This window comes from Phalacrocorax aristotelis, chromosome 2 (genome assembly GCF_949628215.1).
Source record: "Phalacrocorax aristotelis chromosome 2, bGulAri2.1, whole genome shotgun sequence".
Lineage (NCBI taxonomy): Eukaryota > Metazoa > Chordata > Aves > Suliformes > Phalacrocoracidae > Phalacrocorax > Phalacrocorax aristotelis.
Window position 1 is genome coordinate 47,331,175 of NC_134277.1, and position 27,867 is coordinate 47,359,041.

The window sequence follows — 27,867 nt, forward strand, 5'->3', positions numbered from 1 at the left end:
TGCAGACAAAGGAAAGAGAAGATCACTGTGTGTTTGAATGGGAATGTGACTGATGTTTATGTAGCAAGCATCACATTGCTGAAACAGTAATAAAGTTTCTTTTAACAAGTCCTGGAGCTTTTTTTCTTTCTAGCTTTTCAATATACTGTTCACAGTATAAAATTACTAAAAAAAAAAACAAACCCAAAACCCAAATATGTATGATGGTTGACACCAGAATTACAAGATTATCAACATTTTAGATCAGATACTAGTAGTTATATTTTGGCATATATCTAGATTTTGAAGGTGCTGCTGTTGGGAAAATATTTGAAAACTAACAGATAGAAAAGCAGAATTTAAATCCTGATAAAGATCTATAGTTTTAATAACCATTGTTCTTATTAAGTGTACTTCATTCTGAGTGGTTTTAAATGTTAATAATTTAAAATATGAATTATTAATTCCTATTTATAATTATAATTCTTAATTATTCTTGCCACCCACTGAAAACCACTGTTCTTATTCAAGTTTCCAAAAGTAAGGTGATCACTTCTTCCTTTGCTCAGAGACTCATGCTAATAGGGTTGGGGTTTTTTTTGCTTATTGCTACAGGGTGAACGTGGTGAGAATGGGTTTGATGGCACTAATGGAGAGCAGGTAATCATTGCTTTAAATGTGCAGTGCAATTAAAGACACCTACCTGAGTGTTCAAAAGCACAGATTTTTGTGCCTTTGAACGGGCTTTAAAATAGAACAGAAGTTCTGTTATTTAATGTTCAGAGTCACATATCTGATTGAAGTTGGATTCTGCCAGACAAAATTTGGGAACCACATTTATCAGAAAGAACAACCATTAATTTTTTTCTTCTTTCTTCCCCGTTTGTGAGTCTAGGGAGAACATGGATTTCCTGGACCTTCTGGAGAGAAAGGCAACACAGGAAAACAGGTGAAGTATCCTTTATAGTAATGTTTAGATATCTGTAATGCCTGTGAGTTGCTTTTAATAGCTGCCTGTTCTCTAGTATGATGTGGCTCCTGATTTAAATCAGTGTAGCTCCATTGACTTAAACAGATCTGTGTTCTCTTCTCTGGCTGCCTTCTACCACAGATGTTATTTATACCTGTACCTACATTGATTGTGCTCTTTTTATGAATTTAGGGCAGAAAAGGCCCCAGGGGAGAACCAGGTGAACGAGGAGAATCTGGTCTAAGAGGAGATCATGTAAGTGCATTCCTTCATTTTCGTTACGTTGCACTGATTTGTGCCTGGATTTTGTGATGGAGCTGCCTGACATATAGGTGATTTGAAGAGTTTTTCACAATCCTAGATGATGCAGTACTCTGCAAGAAGTATGGCGTATTACAGGAGTCCTGAACTCCTTAGATGCAGATGGATGGATGTGTTTTGATATGTTGCTTGGAAGTGAGTGTTTAAGCCTCAGGTCTTGTGGTTGTTCCTTGCATTTTTGTTCTACTTATCTGTTTGCTTGTTAGCTTTCACTGTGGGCAACATAACTTCTTTCGGAGCTACTTAGTCCTCCCTGGTGGTTCCCACCCTACAGAGGAACTTCTGGATCACTTGAAAATCCTGTGCACTGACTTTTGGTTAGCAATTTATAATGATGCAGTTATAATGAAGTTATAATGAAGTTATTTCTTCATGCTGATGTTTTTTTTCCTTGCATGCTCTAGAGCCCTATATAAATGCAGTGCCTGAGGACTTAAATTTCAGTGGAGGCACCACACTTCTTGTATCACAACTTTGTCTTCTCACACAAATGTAGTGTTGACTCCTGTCTTCTAATGCTTATAAGAAAAAAAAATGTCATGATATGTTGCCTCTTGGAAAGATCAAGATCTTACCTGTGTCTAGCATTAAGTGGCTAAATGGGACTCCATTCTAGTGTAACCCCATCTAAAAGTCACTAACTAGTTATGATCTTAACTCACTTGACTATACCCAAACAACCAGAACAGCTTCACATTTTCAGGATTTAATTTGTTGCCTATTAGTAATATTTCTTTTCATCTCTTTGCAAAAGAAACTTGAGGCCTTTGCAGAACTATATAGTGTTCTTACAAGCATCTTAATTTAAAATAGCCTTTGTATTTCTTGTTGGCTGCAATGATAAATCTCATTAATCCTATTTCCATATTGTGCCTCTGTAATCAGAGTAATAAAGGTGTGGTCACTGAAAATGCTGAGCTTTCTGCTTAACTTTTCCAGGGAGATCCTGGGACTAGCAATGATGTTCCTGGTCCTAAGGGTGAAAAGGGAAACTCAGCACAGCAGGTAAGCAAATAGCTCTATGTTATGGAGAGAGGGTTTGCATAATTGCTTAGTCACTGGGCAGCCAATAGAACTTGCATCTCTTTTATTTTGTATTTTGCTCTTAGTGTATGTCTGCAACATAGAAAGCTTTGAGAAGTGCTTGATACTGTAAAAAAGGAAAAAAAAAGCTAAAAAGGTTAACAAAGACTATGGAAATATTCTCATAATATAGAGTTAAGGGAAGATGTAGAGTTAGTATAAATATATAATTCTACCTCAAATTTATATCACCAACCTGAGAGGCTTCTAGTAATGGACTGTAAGGATAAAACCATGCTAAAAACATGCTAAACCATGTTAAAAACCATGCTAGGAAAAATGCATTGGGTATCAACAGGCTGTGCTAATTTTACTGTGTAACTGCTGTTTCCTCAGGGTGGTGGATAAACTCCATTTCGACTTGTATCTAGAAGATAAGAGCTGGGTTATGTGCTTAGTTAGTGATGTCTGAATTTAAGCAATACTGCAAGAAGAGAAACATAACAGAAAAGCACAGCCCATTTTACTGTTGCACTTTGGAAAGGATAAGCAAAGATGATAAGTAGTTGGACAGTAGTATGTAAGTGATGGTGGTTGAAAGCTTATGAGGGTGAGAACTAGCAAAATGTAAGAAAAATCCACTGTTTTAGAAGTTAGATTCTATCTGAACAAGTAGGGTTGTATGCACATGTTCAGATGTGTGCATGCATACATGTCTATGTAGAATGTGCTAAAAGCAGTAGAAAAACTGTGAGGGTCAGTCTTTGGAGAATATTTCTGTTTTGATGACTTTTTGGAAACAAACCTCATCAAACTTACTGATCTTAAGAAGTCCAGCTGAAAGACTGAAGTCAACAAAAATTATTTCACAAAAGCCTTATAATTTTTGATTGTAAATGATTTGCAGAAAATAAGAATCAGCATTTAGCATGGTACAACTGATTGCAATGAAATTACTTAGGAGAAGGAACAAAAAAGGAACGTATGAAGAAGAATCTGTAAGTGCAAGAAAAAGAGTATTTAAAGAGCTTGTTTAATTCCTTTATTTTGCAGGGAGACACAGGACCCCATGGACTCCAAGGAGAACAGGGTGATGCTGGCCCTGATGTAAGATTAGTAATCACTACAGGGTGGAAGGTGGAAGTAACTTTTACAAGATACAGTGGGGTTCCCATTGAGAAAACCGATTTTTCTCTTCTTCCTTTTATCGCATACTTAACTCCTGCAATGAGAGGGAACAAAAATTTGTCTTCAAATTTAGTAGCTTATGTGTGCTGCAATGTGGTTTGGGTTGGGTTTTTTTTGAAATCAGGAATTTGCTGTCCTGTTAATTTCAGGTCTGATTCACGTGAAATCACAAGCCTTAAACTCAATGCAACCTTTCCTATGAGCCTTTGCTTCATAATTTCACCATAGATATATCTATCCCTTCTTTTTCCCTGTGACTGCAAGTTCTGTATGCCTGTTTAAGCCTAAATATAAACTCACCATCAGCTGAGCTGCTCTTTTTAATGCACCACGGACTGGAACTTTTGAAGGCACATCATCTAGTCTGTCAGGAAGGTGCCTAATGCCAAAGTGTGGAATGATGATCACTCCTCAGTCAGGCTGCAGAAGCATCCTAAAGGTCTCCAGTGATGTGAAGTTTAACAGTAGCATTCACTCGTGCTGCTGAGCAGCATGCAGTGGGAAGTGGTACAGACCTCTTAGCTCAGATAAAGAGAAGAGGGCTCTTGTTCTCTTTATTTTAGCCAAGGGACAGCTGACTGGGAAGATGTTTTCCAGAATTTTGTTGAGGTGCCTTCCCTCTGCACTCACTAGGAGTCTAAAGCCTTTTTGTTTGATAAGGCTTACTTGTGTAAGAATTTCTGTCCCAATTCCACTCTTGTTATTTTTACCTGAAACCTTCCTTTGGAAATAATATCTGCTTTCTGTAAGCTGTATTTGCTTTGATTGTATGTATAATGTATTTTATTATAGGCTGTTGTTTCACATATTGCTCAGTGTTCTGGATGTAATCTCTCATGCAACTCCTCCTTCCTAGGGTGCAGCAGGTCGAAGAGGCCCTCCAGGTATAAAGGTGAGTGGCTGATAACTGCTGCTACCTATCTATATAGCTACATGTCCCGCCTCAGCGTTCGTTCCTCTTAAGGGATAAATTTCAGTGTGACCCAACACACAAGTTTAACAAGTGTTTAACAGTCAAAAGTCTATTTCAAGCCATTTCACGTATTGGATCTCAGGTGGAAGTACCAAAGGCCCTCCTGACCTGAAGGATTTAGAATTGGAAAGGAGCTTTCATTGAAATGAAAGGGCAGTTACTTTTATGATTAAGGCAAATGTGGGAATGTAAATAAATGTGGGAATGTAAATAAAGAGACTGTCGCTAAAGCTGATGGGAATGAATAGTCAGGCTGCATTCCTAAAACATAAGGCCAAAAGTTTGACATTTTTTTCTCCTTTGCTGCATGCACACAGATATCTGCATGACGCACATATGCAGCAGAGACAAAATTAAGGCAAGTTCTAAATGATGCTTTACTAACACGTAAACATAGTGTGTTGACTGCAGCTCTGAAAATTGGCTCAAAGCATATAAAAGAATGAAGATTTTTTGAAACAATTTAGTTTCCCAAATAGATATGTAAGAGAATATAGTATAGTTTGAATGATTGTATGGGATGCAATGAATAGGTCAACCCCAGTGCATGCTGACTGATCATTCTAGGAAGATCCTCTCTTGGTGGAAAATTGTCTCATGTCATTGTTAGGTGGTAGCCTTGGTATTCCTAAACCTGTACCCCACGGAGCCACAACGAAGGGAAACTTTCCTGAGATGTAATTGGTAAAGACGTCAATGCCATCCTCCTGAATGAAGTTTTAATAATGTTCTTAAAAAAGAAAGTTTGTTTGTCGCAGGGTATAAATTACAAAATATGTTATCAAAGCAAATCTAAAAGCAGCTATATTCAAGAGTGGATTAGTGCAAGTAAGAGTTAAATTCCTGGAGCCCAAAAAGACTCAGATTTCTTTATTTTTTTTCTCTTTTTTTATTTTTTTTATAGGACAGGGTAAACAAACATTTTCCTTTGTCCATCACCCTGGCAAGAGTCTATAAGAACATTTAAAACCATGACTTCCATACATCTACTTGCAAGATACATCCCTTATCTCTATCCTATTGCTTTCTTTCTCCAGTATAGGTTATATGATCATTCCAGGAATCACATTGCTGTAGCACAAATAGTTCACGTTTGACCCAATCTCTCTGCAGAGCTGCTGACACAGATAAGATGGTATATTCCTTGGTATAGCCTTTCCCCTTTATCTTAATGCATATAAACCCAGAGAAACATCACAATTTTGGGTATGATACTGTCAGTACCTGCAGGACGGAATATGTCTTGAAGTCCTGCCCTGTGTTGGAGTCTGGGAAATGGGCAGAGTTGTAGCTTCTGAATAAATGTGCAAATCAGCATTTTGAGTAGACCATTTGACCATACTCACAAGTGGGTGCAGTATGTAAATTGAAGTGCTTAATTTGGCAAAAGGTTCATGATTTTTCATGAAACTTTTGCATGGATTGAGTGCTTTTTCTGCAACAGGAACAAGCATTTATGCTGAAGGCCAAATGTAAAATGTTAATAACAGTGAGAATAACCATAATGATGCACTGTAAAACATAAGTTTCAGCGAAGCAAAAAGGCTGCTAGGAGAGGTGGGGTGTCTTTTATGGTAGTAATATTTCTTCAACAGCACAGTGTTTGATTTGACTGTCATTTCTGGGCTTCCTGTCCCTCCTTTGTTGAGAGGAGCAGAGTTTTGCTGTACCTTTATGGCTGTCTTCCTGTGTGCTGCCACCAGGTGACACAGATTTTTTTTTTTTTTTTAACTTTTAAACTGATTCAAATTATTTTTTCTCTGGGAAATGACAATCAAATGTGAGAGACCGGCAAGTTCCCCAAACTACAGTCACATCCCAGCTTCAGTAAGGTAGGCCTTGTGCCAAAACCTCTGCCCCACCTGGTTTCTGAAAATCCCAGTTTGGATTTCACCTTGAAAATCCAGAATTTTCACTGCCTTGGGTATCGCAGATAAGAATAGGCTCTGGAAGAATTTGATAGCCTCTGCCAATAGGGGGAAATCACTATGCCTTGGCTACTCACAGGGATCAGCATAACATGAAAGAATATGAGCATTTTATAGTTACTGTTTCCTATTTCTATCTCGGAAATTCTTTACAGGGTTTATGCAGACATTTTAGGTTAAAATATTGAACAATATTAATCAATCTGCCGCTTAATTATTCCAATTCTTGCTTAACAGCTCAGAAATCAATTTCTTAAGTAATTATGTAACTTTGCGCTTTCTTTTTTTTTTCCACTTGATTGCTGCGGAACTCTAAAGTCTTCATTTGCATTTTTCTGTCAGGTACCAGCAGAAAGAAATAATCCAAGTGAGCTATGAGGGTAACAGGACAAAAACTGAAGTCTGTGGAAATGGATTTGTACCTTATCTTTGTTGTACTAACAAGCACAAGAACTCTGATATGGTTACAAAATAAAAATATTCAAGTTGTTTAGAAAAATCAGAGCGCAGAATTAGTTGAACCTTTTGAGACAACTTTTGAGACTTTATGTAGATGGGAGCTGGAAAAGTTTTGTGGGCTTGTTTTTTTTTTTTTCCCCAATCATCAAGGAAGACTTGACTTCCCTCACTGAGTAACCAGAGTGAAAGATGGGAAGTATAAAGACATCTAATTCTAGGATGAATTATGAGGTCATGGTTCCCCCTCAGAGTAGTTCTTCATGGACAAGGATGAAGGGGATCTGCCCTTGTGGCCCTGGCTTTATGATTTCTTGTGGTCTCTGCAGTGGACAAGGGTCATGCAGGATTATTGCTGAGACCATGGTGTAAAATGCACTTAGCAAAATGCCAAGCAGATAGAACTGACCTCTTGTGCTGCAGCTGTTCTATTCATCACACACTCTAAACAAAAAGAAAAGCTACTCAACTCTTTTAATTGAGTTTTTTTTCTGTAGGAATTTGAAGCTGCTTGAAAGCTGCTTGTGAGCATTGAAAAATATTCTGTCAATGGATACTTTATGTAGATATGAAATTATCTGTTGATGTACACATGACAGGTGTTAATTGGTTCAGTTTAGTTGGTTTGTTGTTGTTTTCTTTTTCTGGCAGGGTGAGCAAGGAGATCTGGGAGAAGAAGGTTACCCGGGAGACTCTGGTATTCCAGGCCCACAGGTAGCTAAAAGAACTTCTGAGTTGTTTTTGTTAGCTATGGAGAAGATGAGTTGTCAGTCTTGATCTTTTGGGTTTTTTTTGGAATGCTTTGTTTACTTCAACTAATGGATATTATGAGTAAGATTCTTCCCTGTCAAATCTCCTCTGCAATTCTGAGGAATTAAATATGGCAAGTTTCTCTTTCGGTTTATGTAGGTGCAGCTTCCAGTGAAATCAAAAGCAGAAAGTGAATAACAGAAATAAGTAATTTAACAAACATATCTCAAGCTTACAGAATATTATCAAGCAGATATCTTCAAAATGAATTAATTACAAACTGCTAGCAATAAGTACATAAAATCTATTTCATTTTTGAACGTACTGTATTTCCAGGGTGCATTGAAATGACAAAAATGATATACTGATTGAAAAAAACAATGAGGAAAGCTTTGTGTTTTAAAAGTTCACTTGGTGGAGTCACTTTGAAGAGAAATATGGTGGTAGACTCCCTACAGTAGCTCCCAGTTTTAAGATGCTCTGAAGATGCTCTTAACTTTGATATAGGCATCTGGAGAAAGTGTGCATAGTTAATAGTGGGTTGCTTATGGCTCCCTTGGTATCTTAGACACTGCAGTGGCTCTCTGGCCCTCGGGCAGTGACCACCTCAGCTGCTTCAGACAGGCAAATCCTTACAACCAAACAGCCAGAAGTTTCACCTGTGCATGAAGGCTTGCGAAACAGGCACTTGGATTCTGCTTGTTGCAGCAATCTAATCTTCACTGAAAGGCTATCAACATTGGACTGACTTTTTTTTTTAATGGCTTTTTTACATCAGGGCCCAAGAGGACTACAAGGGATCAGAGGGCCTCCAGGACCCCAGGGCGTGCCAGGCCCTCTGGTTAGTTTTAAATATATTCCTGTTGTACACATTAGGGATTTTTGTCCTCAGTGTTGATCCTTGTGCTTATAAAGAGTTTTTAAAAACTTATAGAAAGAAGAAACTGAGGATTTTTTCAGTGTACTGCTTAAGGAAACTGATTTGCAGCCTCACATGATAAAATAACAGCCTTGAAAATAAGTTTAGGTGGGTGAATAGGAAGTGAACTTCAGTGTCACCAAGCTTTTACATGATTGCAATGAAAAGCCTTAGCTCTAGATTCCCCTCTCAATTCTACAGTATCAGGACTAACAGCATGGCTTGCAGCACGTGTAAACACAGATGTACAGTGCTGTAGTTGAGGGCAAAGTTAGATAATGGTCAGTGGCCTGTGAGATTTAATGCTAGGGTCTGATGAGGTTGTAACTAATGAGCACTCCCTGCTGATCTCACTCGTGTGATGCTATTGATTTTGGGGGTTCTTATTCTGGAAGTATGCCAGTGTAACTCAGGACTGGAATGTCCTGCTCTGTCAGCCTTGGGCATTTGCTTCAGTCATGTAATGATGCTCATGCTTACACACCCATTTGTGTGTGTGTGTATATGTATTAATATTGTTTGTGCACATATGCATGTATTTGCTAGGTATCTATGTAGATAGAAAATAACATTCATGTCATACTTAACATTTTGAGAATTTTAAAGCAGTTGTACAGAAACCAGGAAATAACTGGAATAATAGCTTGACCAGTAATTGTTACTGTGGTACTCAAAAACCTGTTAATGTGCTAATACTTATACTGATTCTGTAATAATGTCAAGTGGCAAGGAGTTCTTGAGTGCAATGAGTCTTCATTGTGCACCTTTTAACTGATGCTTCTGATTACAGGGTAGTCTGGGGGCCCCAGGTTCACCTGGCTCTGTTGGGAAGTTAGGTGCAAGAGGAGAAAAGGTAAAGATGTTTAAGGTACCTAACTGCAGCAATCTGACAGCATCATTCATTTAAGAATCTGACTTAAGAAGTGTGAACTAATGCTTGTGTTGTTCCTATGGAACATGTGAAGAATGTTAAGTTTTATAGACATTTTTAGATTGCATGGGAAGGCAAGTGATGTGTTCAAGGTAATCTTACAGGTGTTAGAGCTATACTACAAAGTCTTTAGTGTTGCCACGACTGCTTTTCTAATTGCTGTTGTGGTCGTGGTTCTCGCTGGGGCCTGGCTTCTCGCAAGATGCAGTAGGAATAAGGCAGTGCTGACCCTTGAGCTTGTTTTATGACTCCTAGAATCTGCCCAATCTATTGAAAATACATACCAGTTGATCTCAGAATATCTCAAGTTGGAAGGGACCCATAAGGATCATCAAGTCCAACTCCCTGCTTCTCACAGGGCTGCCTAAAGCTAAACTGTATGGCTCAGAGTTGTCCAGATGCTCCTTGAACTCTGACAGGCTTGGTGCTGTGATCACTTCCCTGCAGAGCCTCTTCCAGTGACCGACCACCCTCCCAGCGAACAACCATTTCCTAGTGTCAGACCTGAACTTCCACATTCAGTGAAGCATAGCTGCTTATTTTAACCTTTTTGTTCCAAAGATTCCTAACCAGTTCAAGGAACCTTGACTGTTATAATGTCTGTTATGCAGGAATGAATGTGTTGAGAAGAACTGAATCAACATTAAAGTTAAAGGCTTATACTAATAGGTGGTCCACATTACGGTTCACTTAATATGTGTGTTATCCCTTATTTTCATTAATATGCGTTGATATGGGACACTTACTTTAATAAATAAAAACAACTCATTTTAGGTCGTTGCATCTCTAGATCTAAAAGGTTTAAATAATACCAGTTAGTTAAGCCTTTCAGTCTCTTTGAAGGTTTATTACGTTCAGTGACAGAGAGGTATCAGAAGGTCAAAGTGCTGCTATGAGAAGTGTGAAAACATAGAGTGAAAAAGTGACAGAACTTGAGAAGAAACATAGGGGTTTAATCCATCATACATTCCATTTTTTCAGTCTGGTTTTGCCCTGTTTAATATTGGGGTTGTTTTTAGAATAAAGTTCATTAAGAAAGGGAAAACCAGAAAAGGAACTGAAGAAAACTTGCAAGAGGACTAAGAGCACATGCAGCAGACATTATTTCTCAGGCAGGCTTTCTATCAACAGGTGTTTCAGACTGGTAGACTTCCAGGCTATGTCCTGCTACCATTAATATAATTTTTTCCAGAAAACTGGAATTGTTTTCACTGGTAATTCTATATAACAATGGGAGTTTTATTGAACGAAGGCCTTTGGGGTTTAGCTGCATGAATGCTCAGCATATTCCAATTTGCCAAGTACTTTCCAGTTCCACCTCAAAACCTTCTATGAAACACGGTCTTGTAATGAAATGCTTTTGACCAGCATCAAGTATTCTACAAAATGTATAAGTACACTTCAGTCTAGCAGACAAGTTTACATTTCAGAAAGAAGAATTCTCCTGGATAAGCCAAACTAATGCCTTTTGTTTCAATTATAACAGGGTGAACCTGGTGACACTGGAGAGAAGGGTCCAGTGGGGCCAGCTGGACAGAGAGGCATGCCTGTGAGTCTTTCTGCCCTAATTCAGGGCCCCTGTAGTTTAATACCCATGCATCTGAATCAGTACAGTTCATTCCCTTATATTTTCTCTATTTGATACAACTAAAATTATTTCACGTTTGGTCAGTTTCTTTATTGACACTAGATTCCTTGTGGGCTAGAGAGAGTATCTTTCCCCTCAAGTTCTCTAGGCGAGAGAGAATATGCTAGAGGGAGGGCACACAGTGGAGAGGAACTGTGGCCTTAATCCTTGTTTTCTCTCTACAGATTTTGCCAACATTTGCTACTGGTTTTAGACTGTGTTGTGATAGCTTGCCCTACTTCATCAGTCTTAACAGCCTGGACACTTCATTGTAATGGGAGGTGTTTATTCCAAAATGGAACTGGATGTGAATCTAATCCTCTATTAAATGCTATAACTCATGATATCTTCAACATATACAGGGCATGGATGGCAGAGATGCCTACGGTCCTGAAGGAAGCAAAGGAGCAAAGGTAAGTGCCTAGATGCTAGGATGTCTCTCAGTCTCCATTCTGCAGTGTCAAATCATGACCATCCACATTCGATTCAAAAGAAGTGTGAGACATGGCCACTGTGCATTTCTGAGGTTCGTTAAGAGGCTTAGCCTTCCCACAACCACCCTTGTGAGAAGTTCTGCAAGAGGATTTTCTTTTGAGAACCACTCTCTCTTCTCTTTTACTTTTTCCCTTGATATGTGTGTGTGTTTATGGGTATGGGAGATTGTACTTCTTGGAGTACACAGTGATTTCTCCTCACTTCAGCCTGCTTGACTAGCCACTCTTGTTGGCAAGTATTGGTGGGCTAGCCACCTTGGACTCTTAATTTTTTCTTCTTTCAGAGGAGGGATTCCTTGACCACCAAGTTGAGGGTGTGTTTTAATGTGAAATATTCTTCCTTGCACTCCTGTGGTCAGCAATAAGATCTGAGGATTAACCTCGGGATTGCTACATATTTAGAAATTCTTAACACCCCTTCACAGCCTTGAAAAAAATAGCACTGAAATACCTACTTCTCCAAAAACATACTAGAATCCCGCTAAAATAATTATGTGGAAAGGATGAGGGCAAAATCATGGCACCTGGGTCACCAGTAGGTCAGTCCGTGAGCAAAATGGTCAGGATGTTGGAAACGGCTGCAGACCTCCTTTCAAAGGGTTTGTGTAGTGCTACAATACTAGTTCGTCCCTGTTGCTTGTGAAACAGAAGTGGTCCAATGGATCTCACTGGAGGCCCATCTGTTTCACTCTCCCTTTTTGTGGGAGAAGCAGAGTGCTGCAGAAAAGAAATGAAAGGCTTCCCAGGAGCCTCTCCAATTGATGACCTTTTTCTAAAATGGCTTTTTATTAAAATGATTCCTGATGCTTCTTATTATCCAGTCTCTTTTCTTACCTTCTTAGCTCCAACCATTTCATTTGATGGGAGAGTTTCACAGGTTACACATCTGTTATATGTAAGACTGCGTCTTTTAATCTCTTGGAATCTCCTACTTGTTCATTTCAGGGAACATTCTCCTTGTTACAAGAAATGAGGAAAAAGCTTTCTGCTAAATCATCTTGTCATTATTCATTGTTTTAAAGGATTGACTTAAAGCCATTCTTATGCACTGATGTGTCTGTCCAAGGTTTGGCAGGGCCTGAATTAGAGCAATTAATGAAAACAAAAAACAATTCACCCCAGAATAGTGATGCAGCAAGAGTTGATCTCCCCTCATAGCTAAGAAGAAAGCCTTTGGTAAGGTTTTACTTAAGGTTGCTATTAATTATACTGGTTCACAGTCACATTACACTCCTGGTGTAATATGGGGCCTATGTGCATGTAACTTTCTAGAAATTGTAGGATAAAGTCATATGATACTTGACGAGCATGTCTACTTTCATGGGAGGGAACTCTTAAAACAGGGAGATATGTAAGTAGTGTGAATTCTGATAATTGATGTCAAGGAAAGATACACTTCAATTCTGATTGGTCTTTGTGAAGGTTCTCATATTTCTCATAAATGGGCAAAGAACACACCAAAAACTGAAGGAACTGAAAGCAATTAATGAAGTGACATCTAATACGCTAACAAAATATTATGGTATCACTATTTAGTATGGCGGTTACAACATTTTGAAACTGCATTCGAACACTGAGTTCTAAATGCTATACTTCATTTATGATCGCTGAACAGGAATTCCACTGTATGTTACTAGGAGGCCTAAATAAGTTTTGATAAAACACTTATTGAGAAATAGAATTCTACTGAAAATTCAGGAACTTGGAAATTTTTAAAATGCTCTTCTGTTAGATCAACAGGGTGTTAATCTAAAATGGTGTCGTTTGAGACCTGAGTAGTAGCCACTGTTACTTGAATGGGATGGAATGCTAAAAATATTTTCGAAATTGTTTTTTGGTTTAAAGACATCAAACACTAAGCAGATGACAAAGTTCTACATTCTTATGAGGTCTTTGTCCTTTCTTTTTGGTAGGGAGAATCTGGATTCATAGGATATCCTGGTCCAGAGGTATGATTAAATGGGCATGTTTGCTCTCTTTATGTCTTGTTTTACATTATTCTCATTTGGAAGTGGTAATCTATCTTCGTCTGTCTTCTCCTTTCCTATAAAGTTCTGGATTTCATTAATTTTCAGGGGGAAGATGGAGACCCAGGCATTCCAGGAGCTGAAGGACCCAAAGGAGTTAGGGGTAGAAGAGTAAGAATGATAAACCTGTTAACTCTGTGAAGAGTTCTACGAGTAAAACCCTTATGTCTTAAGTGTTTCCTCACCAAAGACTTTTGAAATTGGTTCCCACTTTGATCTTTCACGGGCAAGAGACCTTGAGAGAGTGCAGGTCTAATTCTTTAGAGATCTTTGTTGCTAGTAATTATTAGGGGTAGTAGTCTGTATTTATGTAAATGCAAGATCAAACTCACAATATAGTTATAGAGGTTTTTCTCGGCTGAAATTCTGCACCTGTGAGTGCAATTCTAAAGAATAAAACTTGTATTTCTATTTTTAGGGTAATGCTGGCATACCAGGTTCCCTGGGAGATCCAGGGGACCAAGGGCCATCAGGACCTAAGGTAATATATTTTTATTTTTTAAAAATCCCTCTTAGATTGCTCTTAAACTTGCTATTAGATTAATGGAATATTTAATAATGCTTCTTATGGTAAACTATGCCTAATCAGCCTGGCAGTAGTATAGAGTTATATTTTGCCTATGGATGTGTATGCACAAGAGCACCTGCTTTTGGAAATGGAACTGCAAAGATACAGTACAGGGCAGAATTTCTTCCACAGTATTTGGTACTGTCTTTGGGTTGGGTAAAAGCTAATTAAAAAAGAAGAGAGTACTAAAATGCAGAACTAATTGTTCTGCTGAAAGCCAATGTATTTTTTAATTTAAAAAGAAAAGCCATTTCAAACCAGACTTGCAATTACAGACACTTAACTAAAGCTTAAATTGACTGTAACCTGTTAATCCTTACATACAAGTAGATGTCTTGATGTGCTTTTCCAGTGTCTGTGATCTTCATTTCATACAAAGAAAAGTTTTGTTCTGTATCTAAGCAGGATAAAGGTTCGTGGATTTCAGGAAGATTCATGACTAACATTGTAGGTGGTTAGGAAAATCCCTGTATGTGTCTATCTTTGTCTTGCAGCAGTTCTGCAAATCAGCTCCATGGTAACCAGAAACAATCCCTACTGTTAATTATTTTCTTGTTAAGCTTTTTTAGGCTTAGTCTTTTAGTTTAAATATGGAACATTATTGATAACAGTATCTTTACCTGTATAACATGGCTCACAGGATACATGCAACTTAGAAAAAAAATTCTCCTTTTTTTTTGTCATTACATTGTGCTGGTCAATGAACGTACTTGGCCCACTTTGTTTTATGATGCTGGGCACAAGAATGGCCAAGAGTGCCAGCTGGAATGCTTTGCCCTCTCTGCTGCTTGGCTGCTCACATAATGTTACAGACAGACCAACCTTGGGGTGCTGATGAGCCAGATAGCTGTTGGCCTTGCCAATCCATGGTCCAAGAAGTCTACAGAGAGATTTCACACTCAAGATCTTCTCTTCAGATATAGAAGTGAGAGTGGGGCTTGAGATGTATGGGCTTGGTGGGATTATTGTAGTAGCAGTGCATCAGTGAAATGGGAAAGTGGGAATTCTGTGGGAAGTGGAAGAGGGATGCAGGAAGGGGTACAGGTAATAGGCAGGGCCAGCCAAAACAGGCCTGTTTTACCCATCCTTCCTAACTTGGTGGCATGATTATCTGTATGGGTCAAATCTGCACAGCTCAGTCATCACTTAATAAGTTGCCGCAAGTAGTATTCAGTAGGGCTCAGGCAATTCACAGTTAACTCTTGCTGAACAGTACCAAAGAAGAACTGGGACCTGCTGGGAAACATAAGATAAAAGCATGGAATGGCTGCAATGGTGCTAGCAGCAAGACAGCAGAGGAGATAAGGAAGGTAGTTCAGGCAGGAGATGGAGGAATGGAAGGGGAGGATTCCTCTTCATGGACCTCTCTCTTCTATGTGGGTTGCTGTTGAAATGGAGGATTGGAGAGGGAAGCAACAAAAGTGGAGATGGGGATGTAATTTGGGAATGTGAGGAAGTATATGATATGTGAGGAAATATATGATTTTTGTAAACTGCAATGTTATGGTAGAAAGAGGCCAAGGTAAAGGTCGTGGGACATGGAGTTCAGATTTATCTGGTGTGTCTTACTGCAACCCCCTATGAGTAAGTGAAAATTTTCAGTAGTCTTGATACATATCTGAATTACATGCATGATAAAAACTTCCAAGCTGCCTTGGAAAAAAAGTTCTTTTCCCTGTGTTTTATGAAGATTAAACAGTACTTTTATTTTGGAAAAAAAAAATAATGCTTGGAATCCTGGCATTTGCCCACAGCTCCCAAGGAGAAGACTGCAGAGTAGCTAAAGCTAGCTAGACTGGTTGAGCAGTCATGATGTGTGTATGGTCTTGCAGGATCTCTCGAGGTAGAACTGTGGGGATTGTACCCTGCAAGAGGAAGAAGGCAAGCAGATAACACATCAGAGGTTGAAAAGGATGTAAGATGCAGATAACTGAACCACAGAAATTGCTGTTTAGAAAGGAAATCCAATTCTGAATTATACTGGTCCTCAAGGGCAAAAAGTATTGAACATTTATAGAACCAGGAAGGAAAGTGGACTGAGAAATAGGTCTGAGAAGTGGTCTGCAACTCTGTTGGGAACAGGTCCACAGAAATCCGTGCTGGGAATTGATGTCTCCTCATATTTCAAATTCACCAGTGGTTATCAGGGGGACGCTTCATGTCTGCATTTTCTTTGGGCTAAGAAGTCATAGATGGAAATACGTTATTGGGGTCTGATTTTCTGAACCTGTGTTTAATTTGTTTCAGGGTGCCAAGGGACCAACGGGCACCATTTTAATGGAAGTAAGTAATTACCTTGCAGCTAACTGCTGCACACTGCTTCCACACTGTATGGAAGTAATGGTTTTAGCTCTGTACCATTTATAAGCGCTGACTGCAATAAGCACAATTAGCTGTTAGAAAACTATCCTTTTCAAATACTTGTCAGAGTGCAGTGGTTCTTCTGTTCTGCAAATAATCAAGGACTGAGAAAGAATTATGCATATGGATTAACGCCGTGTCCAAACTCTTACAAACTGTTGGACTGTTAATATTCCTTTATCTGTTTCTTCATTCAGATCAGTTTGCACACCAGCTCAGGTTTAGGGTTACTTTTCACCCTCTTCATAAGGAAGGCACTTCCTCAGCAGTAGCTATTTTCACTGGGCAGGATTTCTTCAGAATCCTAATCCCATGTAAGATGAACACTTCTGAGTAAAGTCTCCATCTAACCCTTGTGTGGACAACTACCTGCAGGCAGTACTATTGCTGCCTGAGCATGGGACTGTAGAAAAGCTTGTCACGTTCAATAAGGAAAACCATTGAAATAAACATTTTTCTCTTCCTGTGAACACTGAAAGAGAAAAAGTAAAATGGAGTCAGTCCCAGAGCCACAAGTCTTTCCTGGCTGGTGACAGGTTACATTTTTAAGGCCAGTTTTGTGTAACACTCATGTCATTTTTCTTCCCGGCATTTGCACAGTAATGTCTGTAAGGAGCAGGAAGATGTTAAGGGGAAGAGTTAAAGCTTGCTGTCTTGTTCCATGAAAGGTCCCCGGCTGCTTGAGGTTTTTCTTCACTTAAAAGACAACTTGCAAAAGGAATTCTCTTCAACTCTTCCATGCCATTAATTCATTTCAAGTTCAGCTTTTCTTTATTTTTATAAATCTTACTGATATCCAGCTTTCATAAAGGCATAGTCCAGGTCTCACCCACTCAGACAGAAAGGAGAAGTGTGAAGTGAATATGCCAAGCATAATAAGACAATTGGAGGACTGGTGTGTTGTGTGTCCTCTCCTCCTTTGTGGACTTCTCTCTTCTTATGTGAGTTGCTATTGAAATGTCCATTCTCCTATGGAAGTGCCGTTGCCTGATGACCTCCTAGATCAGATTATTACACAAAATAAAAAAAATGGATAAATGGGTGCTTAATACTTCAGACCACTATTAAATGCCAAGAAAGCATGCCTAAAAACCCCCTTAGTTTCTGCAGCAGGGGCACAGCCCCTGTACTATTTGAAATAGAGAGGAACTGGAATGTGTGATTCTGGATTTACTGTAGTCAGAGTTCAGGAACTGGGATATGACCTTCAGCTGAAACCAACAGTAAGATTCCCGGTGTGGGATGGATCTGCTGTTAATTGCTTTTTTGTTTTGCTCCTGCAGCCTTGTGAACTTGTGAATTTTACACGAAAAAACTGCCGTAAGTAGGGAGCATCCTCTCTCACTTCTGATTCCACCTGATCGCTCTCCTTAAATGGAACAGTGTCTATTGGAAACCCTGTAGACTGGCAGTTTGTGTCTGGGTTCAGTTTGATGATGACTGGTAGTTGTTAACTCTGAGGGGTTTTTAGTAGGTGTATGAAACCGGCTTACACTTTTTGCTTATTTTTCCTGTCTCTTAATTACAAAAACTGTAACAAATGTCTGTTGTCCTCATTTAAGATTGAATTCATTCTTTGGCATTGTGCCAGTCCCCCCTTGGGGAATTCTCTGAGAGAAGACAATATTTGAATATCACCTGTCATCCAGATTTGGAGTGTTCATTCTCCCTGACTTGTGTACTCAGCAGAACCCAGAACAATTTCTTAAATTCTCATCCAGTAAAACTGCCAGTAAAACTTTTGAGTATTTGATTGTGGAAGAGGAATGTTGTCTCTCACTGACAGATTCTGTCTGTTGTCTGAGCTTTGGATCAGGCTTTTTAGTGAAAGCTAGTGAATATGTCACCATTTTAATTAATGAGTCAAAAATAATTTATTTGCTCTCCACCTCTTCATTCCAGCATGCTCATCAGGTAAGCCCATCTGGCCTCTGCATGTCTGTTCTTTTATAGACTCGAAGAAAAAACTAACAATGTTTGAGTTGTGGAAAGGTTCTCACACAAAGTTTTTATTTCAATATACAGACACATGTCCAGTTTATCCAACTGAAGTGGTGTTTGCCTTTGATATGTCTGAAGATGTTACGCCAGCTGCATTTGAAAGAATGAGGAGCATTGTCATATTATTGCTGAAGACAATTAAGATCAGCGAAAGCAATTGCCCAACAGGTGCTCGTGTCTCAGTTGTTTCTTTCAACACCAATATGCACTATCTCATCCGATTCTCAGAATTCCAAAAAAGCAACTTGCTGCTACAAGCAGTCCAGAGAATACCACTGGAGAGATCCACTGGAAAACGTAACATTGGGGCCGCCATGAGATTTGTTGCAAGAAATGTCTACAAACGTGTTCGTCAGGGTATCCTTACAAGAAAAGTTGCTTTATTTTTTGCTAATGGTCCGTCGCAGGATGATGTTGCCATCAATACAGCTGTACTTGAGTTGAGTGCTTTGGATATCATTCCAGTGGTTATTGCCTTCAGTGAAGTGCCAAACGTCAGACGTGCCTTCTCAGTAAGTAGATAGACTATAGAATAATGAGTCAGTCGTCCATTTGCTGAGTATCTACTAGTATTTGAGTAAAGCGTGCTCTCCAGTCAGTGAGTTCTACAGAAACTGTCCAATCCCTTATTAGAAAGGGGTTTATTTAAGGTTACGATTTTAACAAAGAAACACTGATTTACTTGACCATAACGATCACCATCTGACCTCTTTGTGCACACGAATTATTTACGACCTGTACTTTTAGGCCAATCACAGAATTTCAATAGTGTTGTGTTAATTGCACTTGGTTACTTATGCCATTTCTCTTCTGAAGTTGACATGTACTAACCATTTAATTAACAAGCTGTGGCCCTAGTTTCTAGAAAAAGTAGTGGTAGAAGGCTTCAAGTACACCAGTTTTTTTCAAGACAAAATTAAATTAAGCAAAAACCCTTTTGATAGATGTTTTGCCATTAGTACAGGAGAAAATTAACAACTTCTGTTTTAAAATATGACTTCATATAAAAAGATGGTAAACAAAAAACCAAGCAGTCCATTTTACTAGGTACTAAAGGAAAACAATTCTATGTTTCTTTAAGGTTTCATAATATGGATTCCATGTTGTCTCTTTTTTCAATTTATTTTTGTATCATCTTTGCTCAGTTTTAACTTTGTTGAAATAAAATTCCTTCCAGCTGCTGTTTCTTAAAAATTATCCTTGCAGAAGGAAACTATGTTTACTTACATGTGACAAAAAGCGCAAAACTTGGAGTCTGAGTTCTGATCTAGTAGCAGCTAAGTCAGCCCCTTAATCTTCGTATTACATTTATTCTCATGCAGCCTCATATCTCTTAGTCAATTCACGTATTTGTCTGGCTGAATGTTAATTTAGCAGAATGAAAAAATTCTGCTGGAATATGAGAAGGAAGCTTATATTCACTGGGTTGCTCCACAGGATAAACAGGAGCAAGCATCAGTATTTTGTTTACTTAGTATAAATAGATTGCAAATCCGAATGCATATGATGACATATGGTATTTACAAAGGTGCCAACTTTCCATATATCAGTTTTGAGAGTAGAAAAGTCTAAAAAAGCTGCTTAGCAGGGGGAAAGGCAAAAAATTCACTGCCCAGCTTTCCTTTATGGTTACAGTGATGGGAAGGCCACCAACCTTGCCACAACCCCCCAACAAAATACAACCTTCCTTTTTCTTTCAGATGGACTTCTGCCCTTGCAGTTGAGAGGTGGTTTAATTGTCATGATCCTACCAGCCTGTAGCCACAGATACTGGCTTTGGCTGGTTTGCTTTAGGAGCCTCAGTTTGGATATAACTTAAACAGTCATTGCCAATTCTAATTCTTTTGAAGGGGCTTATCTATAACATCCTTTACAGACATTAATCTGAAGTTAGTTGTATTGTGTATGTATTGTATATAACACGCACGAAGCTTAAGTTTAATGCAAAGAGGTAATTATTTCTTTCCTCACCGTTTTAGGTTATCCATATATATGGTTCATATCCTGCAATGTTGTTATATTTTACAGCCATTTTTGTTTATCTCATTCCACAAGGAAATGTTTTTTCCCTTGAATCACATTGGGATGGTGTTGGGTGGTCAGTGAAATTTAGGCTGTTGTTGGAGCTTCTTCAGAGTTCCTCAAGCATTTCTATGGTCAAGCCTTCTACTGGGGGAGATTGTCTTTCTTCAGCTAATCACAGGCAACACATAGGTTGTTCTAATGCTAAAATTTTCTAATGCTAGAATTTTCTTTCCCAAGAAAACATGTTCACTGTGGAAGATCTCTTTGTCCCAGAAAGAGCTGAGAGAGAAGATCCAACCCTTTTCTCTGTAGCACCCTACTAAGAAAAAAAAAAGTGATAGGCCTTCACTGGGGGGGGGGGGGGGGGGGGAAGGAAGGTCTTAATATCTTTTGCCTGTGCTGAGATTTCATTCATACCTATAAAGCTGTTCCCCATATTTTTTAAAAGAAAGTAAGTTTTCAAGCCAGAACATAGTGCTCTGCATTGTCAAGGGGAGCATATGGTGACCTTTACAGAAAAACTCTTGATATATTAATTTAAACCATAAGGGTTTTCTTTCATTTGCATTCAGCTGCAATCCCATGGTGACTCATTTTTTCCCCTCATTTGTATTACAGTAGCACATAGCCACCCCAGTCAAGAGCTAGGTAGCCATATACATACAGAGAATAAAAGTTGAGTCCCTACCTGATCTAGGAAGAGCAGAAAGATGACATATAAAATGAAAGTGAAGAGAGGACCAAAGTTCAACGCCATGCAGAAATACCTGAGCTAGCTTTGAATAATCTGTCATGACTGTCTTAATGCAATACTCTTAGCTATAAGCTGTGCTGACACCAATTAATTGACATTAGCGGCTACGCTAACCTGGCAATCTCCGTATGGCACACCGTAGAGTTAAACTTTCAGGCACTAAGAAGTTTCCTTGTAATCCTCCAAGGCAATTGGAATGCTCCAGAATGGCAAATGAAACACACTTCTGTGTACCTGCTCGATATTCCAATAGCAGTGAAACCATCACATTAGGGATAGTATCTATTTTAACAGAGAAATAGTAAGGGCATTGAGTGTTACGAACAAAGATAAAACATCTGTGTGTATCTTTTTAATGTTACTTTTGTGTCTGCTTTAAAACATAGATTGATGATACTAGAAGATTTCAATTATTTGTTTGGGAAAGACAACAGGATGAAAGTTTGGAGAACATCATATATTGTACACTTTGCTTCGGTAAGACATTTTACAAATTCCAGCTGTTGTATTGGTCTTTTTACCCTTTAAATAACAAATCCTATGGATTTTATTTTGCACTGTGGTGGTGGGGAGTTTGCATGGTTGAACATGTTAAACATGTTTGTGCTTAAATATATTTTTTCAAAAACAAACAATGCATTGGGCAGAGTCCTGCTGCCATAAGTGGTTCTACAACGAGTTTGCAGAGACGTGTTAAGAGCTGCTTCCTTGTATACCCTTGCACCAGTACCAATCCCAGGAGTGGCTGCATGGCATGATTCAGCCCAGCTCTGCTGCCCAAAGGTGGCCCCTGGGTGCTTGCATTCCAGGATGGTTACAAGGCAGTGCTGTGGCTGTTTCTTGTCATCACCAAGAGAAACCTCACTCCTTTACAGGGAGTTCTGTCTCTGGCATTCCTGCTTCCAGCCAGTTTAACCCCTTGTGCAATTGGGTCTTCTTACCCTCCATGCCAGATCATTCCTTGGTTACAGATTACCACTGCTGAGAAGTTACAATCTGAATTTCCCCTTCAGTGGATGGTAAGAATTAGAATCTCAAAACCACAAAAGCTGTTTAATTAGTTGCTGTCTTAGCCATGTGAAATGAATTGTTGTGTTTGGCATTTCCTTTTTAACAGAAATGCACTTAAAATAGCATTATGATTCTGGGAAACTAAGCTCATTTACTGTAAATTCTGCGTTGTGAGGGGGGAGAAGCTACTAAATGATAATATTTCAGAATGCTGAACAATGGTATGAGATTAAAAATAGAGTTTGTTCCAGGATCATTTACAATGTTTAGATCTTGAAGAAAATTTCTTGAGGGAACTCTCATCTGTTAAGGTTTACCTATGAATGTTTTTTGCTGTCATACCTGAATAATTTCCCATGGTATGTCAAAACCTTGTTCAGCAACACTCATCTGTTTTTCCTAATAGAACAGCAAGATTTCAAGTTGTCAAACTGATGTTTTTTAAAATCAAAATTTAAGAAAAATAAAATAGTTGAGTAGGACTGTGTGATTTTTCTCTAAACTATTGCTTTTGTTGTATTGCTAAATAGTTTGCTGCCTGTTGGGTCCTCTTCTCTAGATAAATGCAAACCAAGTACCAACTGTGAGGTGCCCTTTTCTCCCCCTGTTCTGATGGATATGGATATCACTTACATTGTGGACAGCTCTCGCAGCATCAGCAGTGAAGAGTTTCAGAGAGCCAAAGACTTTGTGAGCAACATGCTAGACCAGTTTGTCATTTCCTCACAGCCAAATGAATCATATGGAGGCATTAGAGTGGCACTGGTGCAGCAGGCTCCCAGAGGCTTCCTGCCTGACCGAAACCAGACCCCTGTGGCTATGGAGTTTGATCTAGTCACATACAGCAATAAAGATTTGATGAAGAAACATATCCAAGAGTCTGTTCACCAACTGGAAGGGCCATCAGCCATTGCTTCTGCCCTACAGTGGACAGTTGAAAATGTATTCTTTAAAGCCCCCAGACAAAGAAAACACAGGGTCGTATTTGCAATAGTTGGAAGCAAAACAAGCACGTGGGACAGAGAGAAGCTGAAAGAGATTTCACTTGGTGCCAAGTGCCAAGGATTCACCTTGTTCACTCTTGCACTTGGCAATGATGTGAATGATGATCAGCTGATGGAGCTGTCAAGCCCCCCCACAGACCAGCACTTACTGACGTTGAGCAGGGTTTCAACGTCTGAGATGGCATACGCTCAGAGGTTTAGTCGGGCATTTCTAAATCTTCTACAACGTAAGTAGCGCACAATGGCATTTGCTTAAGTTATGGAAAGAAAGAAATGCTGTGTCGAAGAAGGTAGTCAGTGTATATGTGTTATCATTCAGCTTCTAGTCATAATTCAGCTAGCCAATCTTTCACCTTTAGTTTGTTGCAGATGCTGGATGCTAATGGAAGTCCCAGTAATGACAGACCAGCATTATATTCTAAAGGTGCCTTATGCCAAAGTCCCAAGTAGGTTTTTTTGCCTTAAGTTTATAGTTAACGTGTGACTACTCTGACTCCACTTTGGCTAAAGAAAGACCAGTCTTCAGCTGAGACAACACAGTTACATTCCTGATTTAGGCCTACATTTCTCCTCTGACCATTGGCAGGTCCAGATTTACTGAGCTGTTTATGCCTATATAGGCTTTGGAGCAGATACAAGTTTAAATACTTAGCAGATTTGGCATTAACCTCTTTTTACTGCACTTATTCCTCCTCTGTAGAGGAGAGAAAGAGCTACTTTACTTTTCAAGACACATTCATGCAGATCAGCAGGTTTTAGGTGCTTTGAAATAAAAATAAGAATATCAAGACGGAAACTGTCACTGATCAGAAGCATCTACTTAGAGATGTCCAAGTTTCTATAGAAGGATAAATAATGTATTACAGAGCAAGACAAATGTATAAAAGGCTGGTTCAGGAGTCAATCTCATCTAGTGGATCTCTAACATAATTTTCATTTTCCTGGACATAGTGCCTGTCACTCTAGATATGGTGCGTTACTTGTTGAAAGGAGCAAACTCCAGTTCACAATTAAAAAAAAAAATCATGTAGTGCCTTTTATTAAACATACTGGGGTTTGGATGACTTTAAAACTCACCCATGGTATCTGTGCTTTCCCCACAGAAGAAATGAACAGTTATCCTTCACCTGAACTTCAAGAAGAGTGTGAAAACTTAGATCAGGGAGACACACAACAGCAACAGTCTATGATTGAAAGGTTTGGAACTGCCTATTAAACTATTTAAGTGTGTATCTCTGAACATAGGATTTCTCCCTTTGGATTAGTAGTTATATTCAAAGTAGCTTTAACACAAACAGGATCAAATTTTTTTTTTCATGATATTCAGAAGGAATGAACCAGATGCGTTTTTCAAGGCCGTACTGGTGCTTAGATACTTAATTGGTTTTTTTCTCTCCTTGGAAGGATGCCTTTTCCTGGAACTGATGAAACTGGTTACGGTCATGGTTTAGAAGACATTGAAAGAACTGAAAGTAGAGTCCTGGAGAATATTAGAGAGACCACCACAGAACCTGTATACATGATGCCAGAAATTAGATATGATTATGAGGAGAATGAATATTTCACAGAGGAAGACGCTGAAGGAGAAAAGCCACAAGAGTATGGAGAAGCTCAGGAGGAGAACAAGGGAAATTTAGAGACCACAGTAGAAACTAGAGCTGCCTATAGTGATTATGGTATGATTTAGAATATGGAAAACTTTTTAACTAAATAAAAAGACTCTAAGTTATTAAGAGCTCAGTTGAATATTTATACAGTATGAAGCATTTCCATTAATTACATTTTCCAAAGCATTTTGTCACCATGTTTGTATTCAGTCCAAATTGAGACAATAGGGTTTGTAATTAAAGGCTGAACTGCAGGTGTCATTATGACTTTAGCTTTGATATGTAACTTCTTGTAATAATATAATATGAAGTTCTAATCCCTGAAACAGCTGATCATTTAAAATCCCCAAGTTGCACTATAATTACTGAGTTACTCCTGCTGCTAATTTAGCTTAACATGGAAGAACTAAATATGTCTCTGCTACAGTCTGTTCCTGTAGGAAGAACAGGATCCCTCAGCAGAGGTATCTTATCAAAGTATATATTCTTCACATTTTTTTTACTTTCCTTCCTACTTATGCATGTTTTCTTCGAGATTTGCCATTTGATACAATAGGTATGGGAAGCTGATTGTGAGATAATTTGTCACCAGCATTCTTTTAACACCATTGAGTGGTGTTACTGTTTAGACTACAATTGGAGAGATTTCTGTGGAAAAAAATGCAATGGTGTCTGCATAGCTTTGGGTGTTGTAGCTCATTACTACAGCTGCTGTCCCTTTGTTCTTCATCCCTCTCCACTCAAAAATTATTCTGGGAATGTCAGGTAGCCCTATCCCTGATGAGAGAGGCCTAGTGCTTTTGCACAGCTGTTTTAACATTGGATCTTTGATTAAGAGCTAATGTACCTCTGGGAATGCCATACATCCATAGTGCATGGCAGACTTGCTGAGCACAGATGGAATTCGTCCTGTTGCTTAACTGCAAGTGTACAGTCTTGAATCAGTGCTCCCATTAAGCAGTGCATGATCTATGTGGTCACAGAGAAAATTCAGTAGCATGAAGGTATGTTACTGTTTATACTTTACAAATACAATATTTCCAGTGAGGAAGTAGTCAGGGTCATTGCACTGAGGTTGTGACCAGTGACCTAAGTGGCTTACTGGAGGCGTATGAACTGCCGTTTCCCAATCCTGAGTTGTAATTAGTGGCTCAACAGTTTACTTCTAAAAACATGTAGCATAGTTCTAAATCTTGTCTTTTGAGAGATGTACTGATGTAACTGATCTGTAACTGATCTGTTACTTGTCATTACGGTTTTTCAGTTGATTAGGAGAAGGTTATGTCGTTTTAAATCTTTAGGTTGGGTAGTTTTGTCAGAATTTTGCTTTACTTCTCAGTGCTTCCCTTTAGATGTCATACAGATACCAAAGCCTAGAGCTGCTCTTCTGACTTCATTTGACTAACTCTGAATTTACGTTGGTGAAAGCTGATTAGATCTATACTTAATACCAGATTGCTACAAAGTATGCCAGTCTCACCTACTTTGGGGCTAATTTATGCAATTTAAATCTATATTACCCTGAGTTTGGCTAAGAGGTTATGGATAATTTAACCATCTGTGTATGTTTGTTTATGAAATTTTACTGATGGATACAAGTATAACAAGTTGGAATAAAGAGGAGGGACATTCTGAAAAACTTTAACTAGTCCCTATAGACCAGGTATAATAATTTTACAATAGTTTTAGTAAGAAGTCTATGTTAGAAGACTGAAAACCTTTTAGCATTCCTTCTGTTTATGCCACTGAAAATCTAGTTGTTTCAGTCATTCCTTTTTCATTGAATCAGTCATAAGAAGCAGGCTTCAGGCCACACTGTCACTGTGGGTTTGTGGATGAATCTTTGGGAGACCTCGAACACTGGCTACCTCTTTCATCTGCTAATTTCCACTGAATGTTACTTTTCCCTGAAATTACAATGCTGAGAAGGGTTGATCTTTCTTTCATTAAATCTGTCTCTTATTTGCCTTTTCCAGATGCATGTGACCTTGTTCAAGACAGTGGAGAATGTCAGAATCACGTTCTGAAGTGGTACTACGACAAAGAGCGGAAAATGTGTGATCAGTTCTGGTATGGGGGCTGTGGAGGCAATAAAAATAGATTTGAAACGCAAGAAGAATGTGGATTCTTGTGTATAGAGTCTTCCTAGTGCAGAGACACTTGAATTACTTTAATTCTTCAGTTACACTATCAGGGTGATGGGGAAAAGGAATTGAAAGAAAGCTTTACATAACCACTCAGCTGCCATGTTTCAGTTGACAGAAATAATTGATTGTGACATTATTACCTATTAACTTAACAGTGAAAATAAGATTAAAACTATTTCTCAGTTGATCAGATACAACATGCTGAGTACTGAGAAACTTGTGTTAGCCAACAGTGTATTGTTTAAAAGCAATAAAAGTATTGAAACTTGACTTTGTTCCATAAACACCCAAATGTGCACTTTTTAAATGTATTGAATAATATAAAACAATACCTTAGGGATTGTCATGAAATAACATTGGATGCGAGACACTAATGTCAAAATGTTTTGATGCGTTTGCTTGCATTTATCCTGCTTATAGAAAATACCAAAAAGCATTTAGCTCTCAAAGGACATAGTCTTACTAGAATTTACATCACTTTGATTTAGAGGATTTTCTACCATAGAGTCATCCTTGGCTTTTTAATTTTTTTTCTGAATAATCCAACATGTGAATAAAATTAATCATTCTCAAATATTTCGCTTCTGTTGTTAGTTCTTGAAACAGATGTAAGCATATTCTCATAGTGTGGCTTCTCATATGTAAATAAGCATTGGTCCCTTTCCCTTGTAACCGAAGGTTAGACAAGTGCATTCATTTTAGAACATTAGATTTTTTGTGGTTGCTCTTGAGGGAAACTAAAAAATCTGAGGACATTTACTGATTAAACAGTAAATGAGCTTTCACACTTTGCTGATTTACCC

General features: G+C 38.6%; 1 protein-coding gene across 1 annotated transcript in view; it reads left to right on the top strand.

Annotated features, from left to right (window-relative positions):
- COL6A6 (collagen type VI alpha 6 chain) overlaps positions 1 to 27,640 on the top strand; it is a 47,714-nt gene extending 20,074 nt beyond the window's left edge. Inside the window, 22 exon segments of the mRNA XM_075085704.1 lie at positions 595 to 639; positions 875 to 928; positions 1,142 to 1,204; positions 2,210 to 2,275; positions 3,347 to 3,400; positions 4,338 to 4,373; positions 7,490 to 7,552; positions 8,367 to 8,429; positions 9,298 to 9,360; positions 10,925 to 10,987; positions 11,428 to 11,478; positions 13,473 to 13,508; positions 13,635 to 13,697; positions 14,005 to 14,067; positions 16,402 to 16,437; positions 17,799 to 17,835; positions 18,541 to 19,028; positions 21,682 to 21,772; positions 22,866 to 23,537; positions 24,414 to 24,507; positions 24,715 to 24,986; positions 26,894 to 27,640. Of these exon segments, the coding sequence (XP_074941805.1) occupies positions 595 to 639; positions 875 to 928; positions 1,142 to 1,204; positions 2,210 to 2,275; positions 3,347 to 3,400; positions 4,338 to 4,373; positions 7,490 to 7,552; positions 8,367 to 8,429; positions 9,298 to 9,360; positions 10,925 to 10,987; positions 11,428 to 11,478; positions 13,473 to 13,508; positions 13,635 to 13,697; positions 14,005 to 14,067; positions 16,402 to 16,437; positions 17,799 to 17,835; positions 18,541 to 19,028; positions 21,682 to 21,772; positions 22,866 to 23,537; positions 24,414 to 24,507; positions 24,715 to 24,986; positions 26,894 to 27,066 (2,646 nt within the window). The 3' untranslated portion in view covers positions 27,067 to 27,640.
- The last annotated feature ends 227 nt before the right edge of the window (positions 27,641 to 27,867 follow it).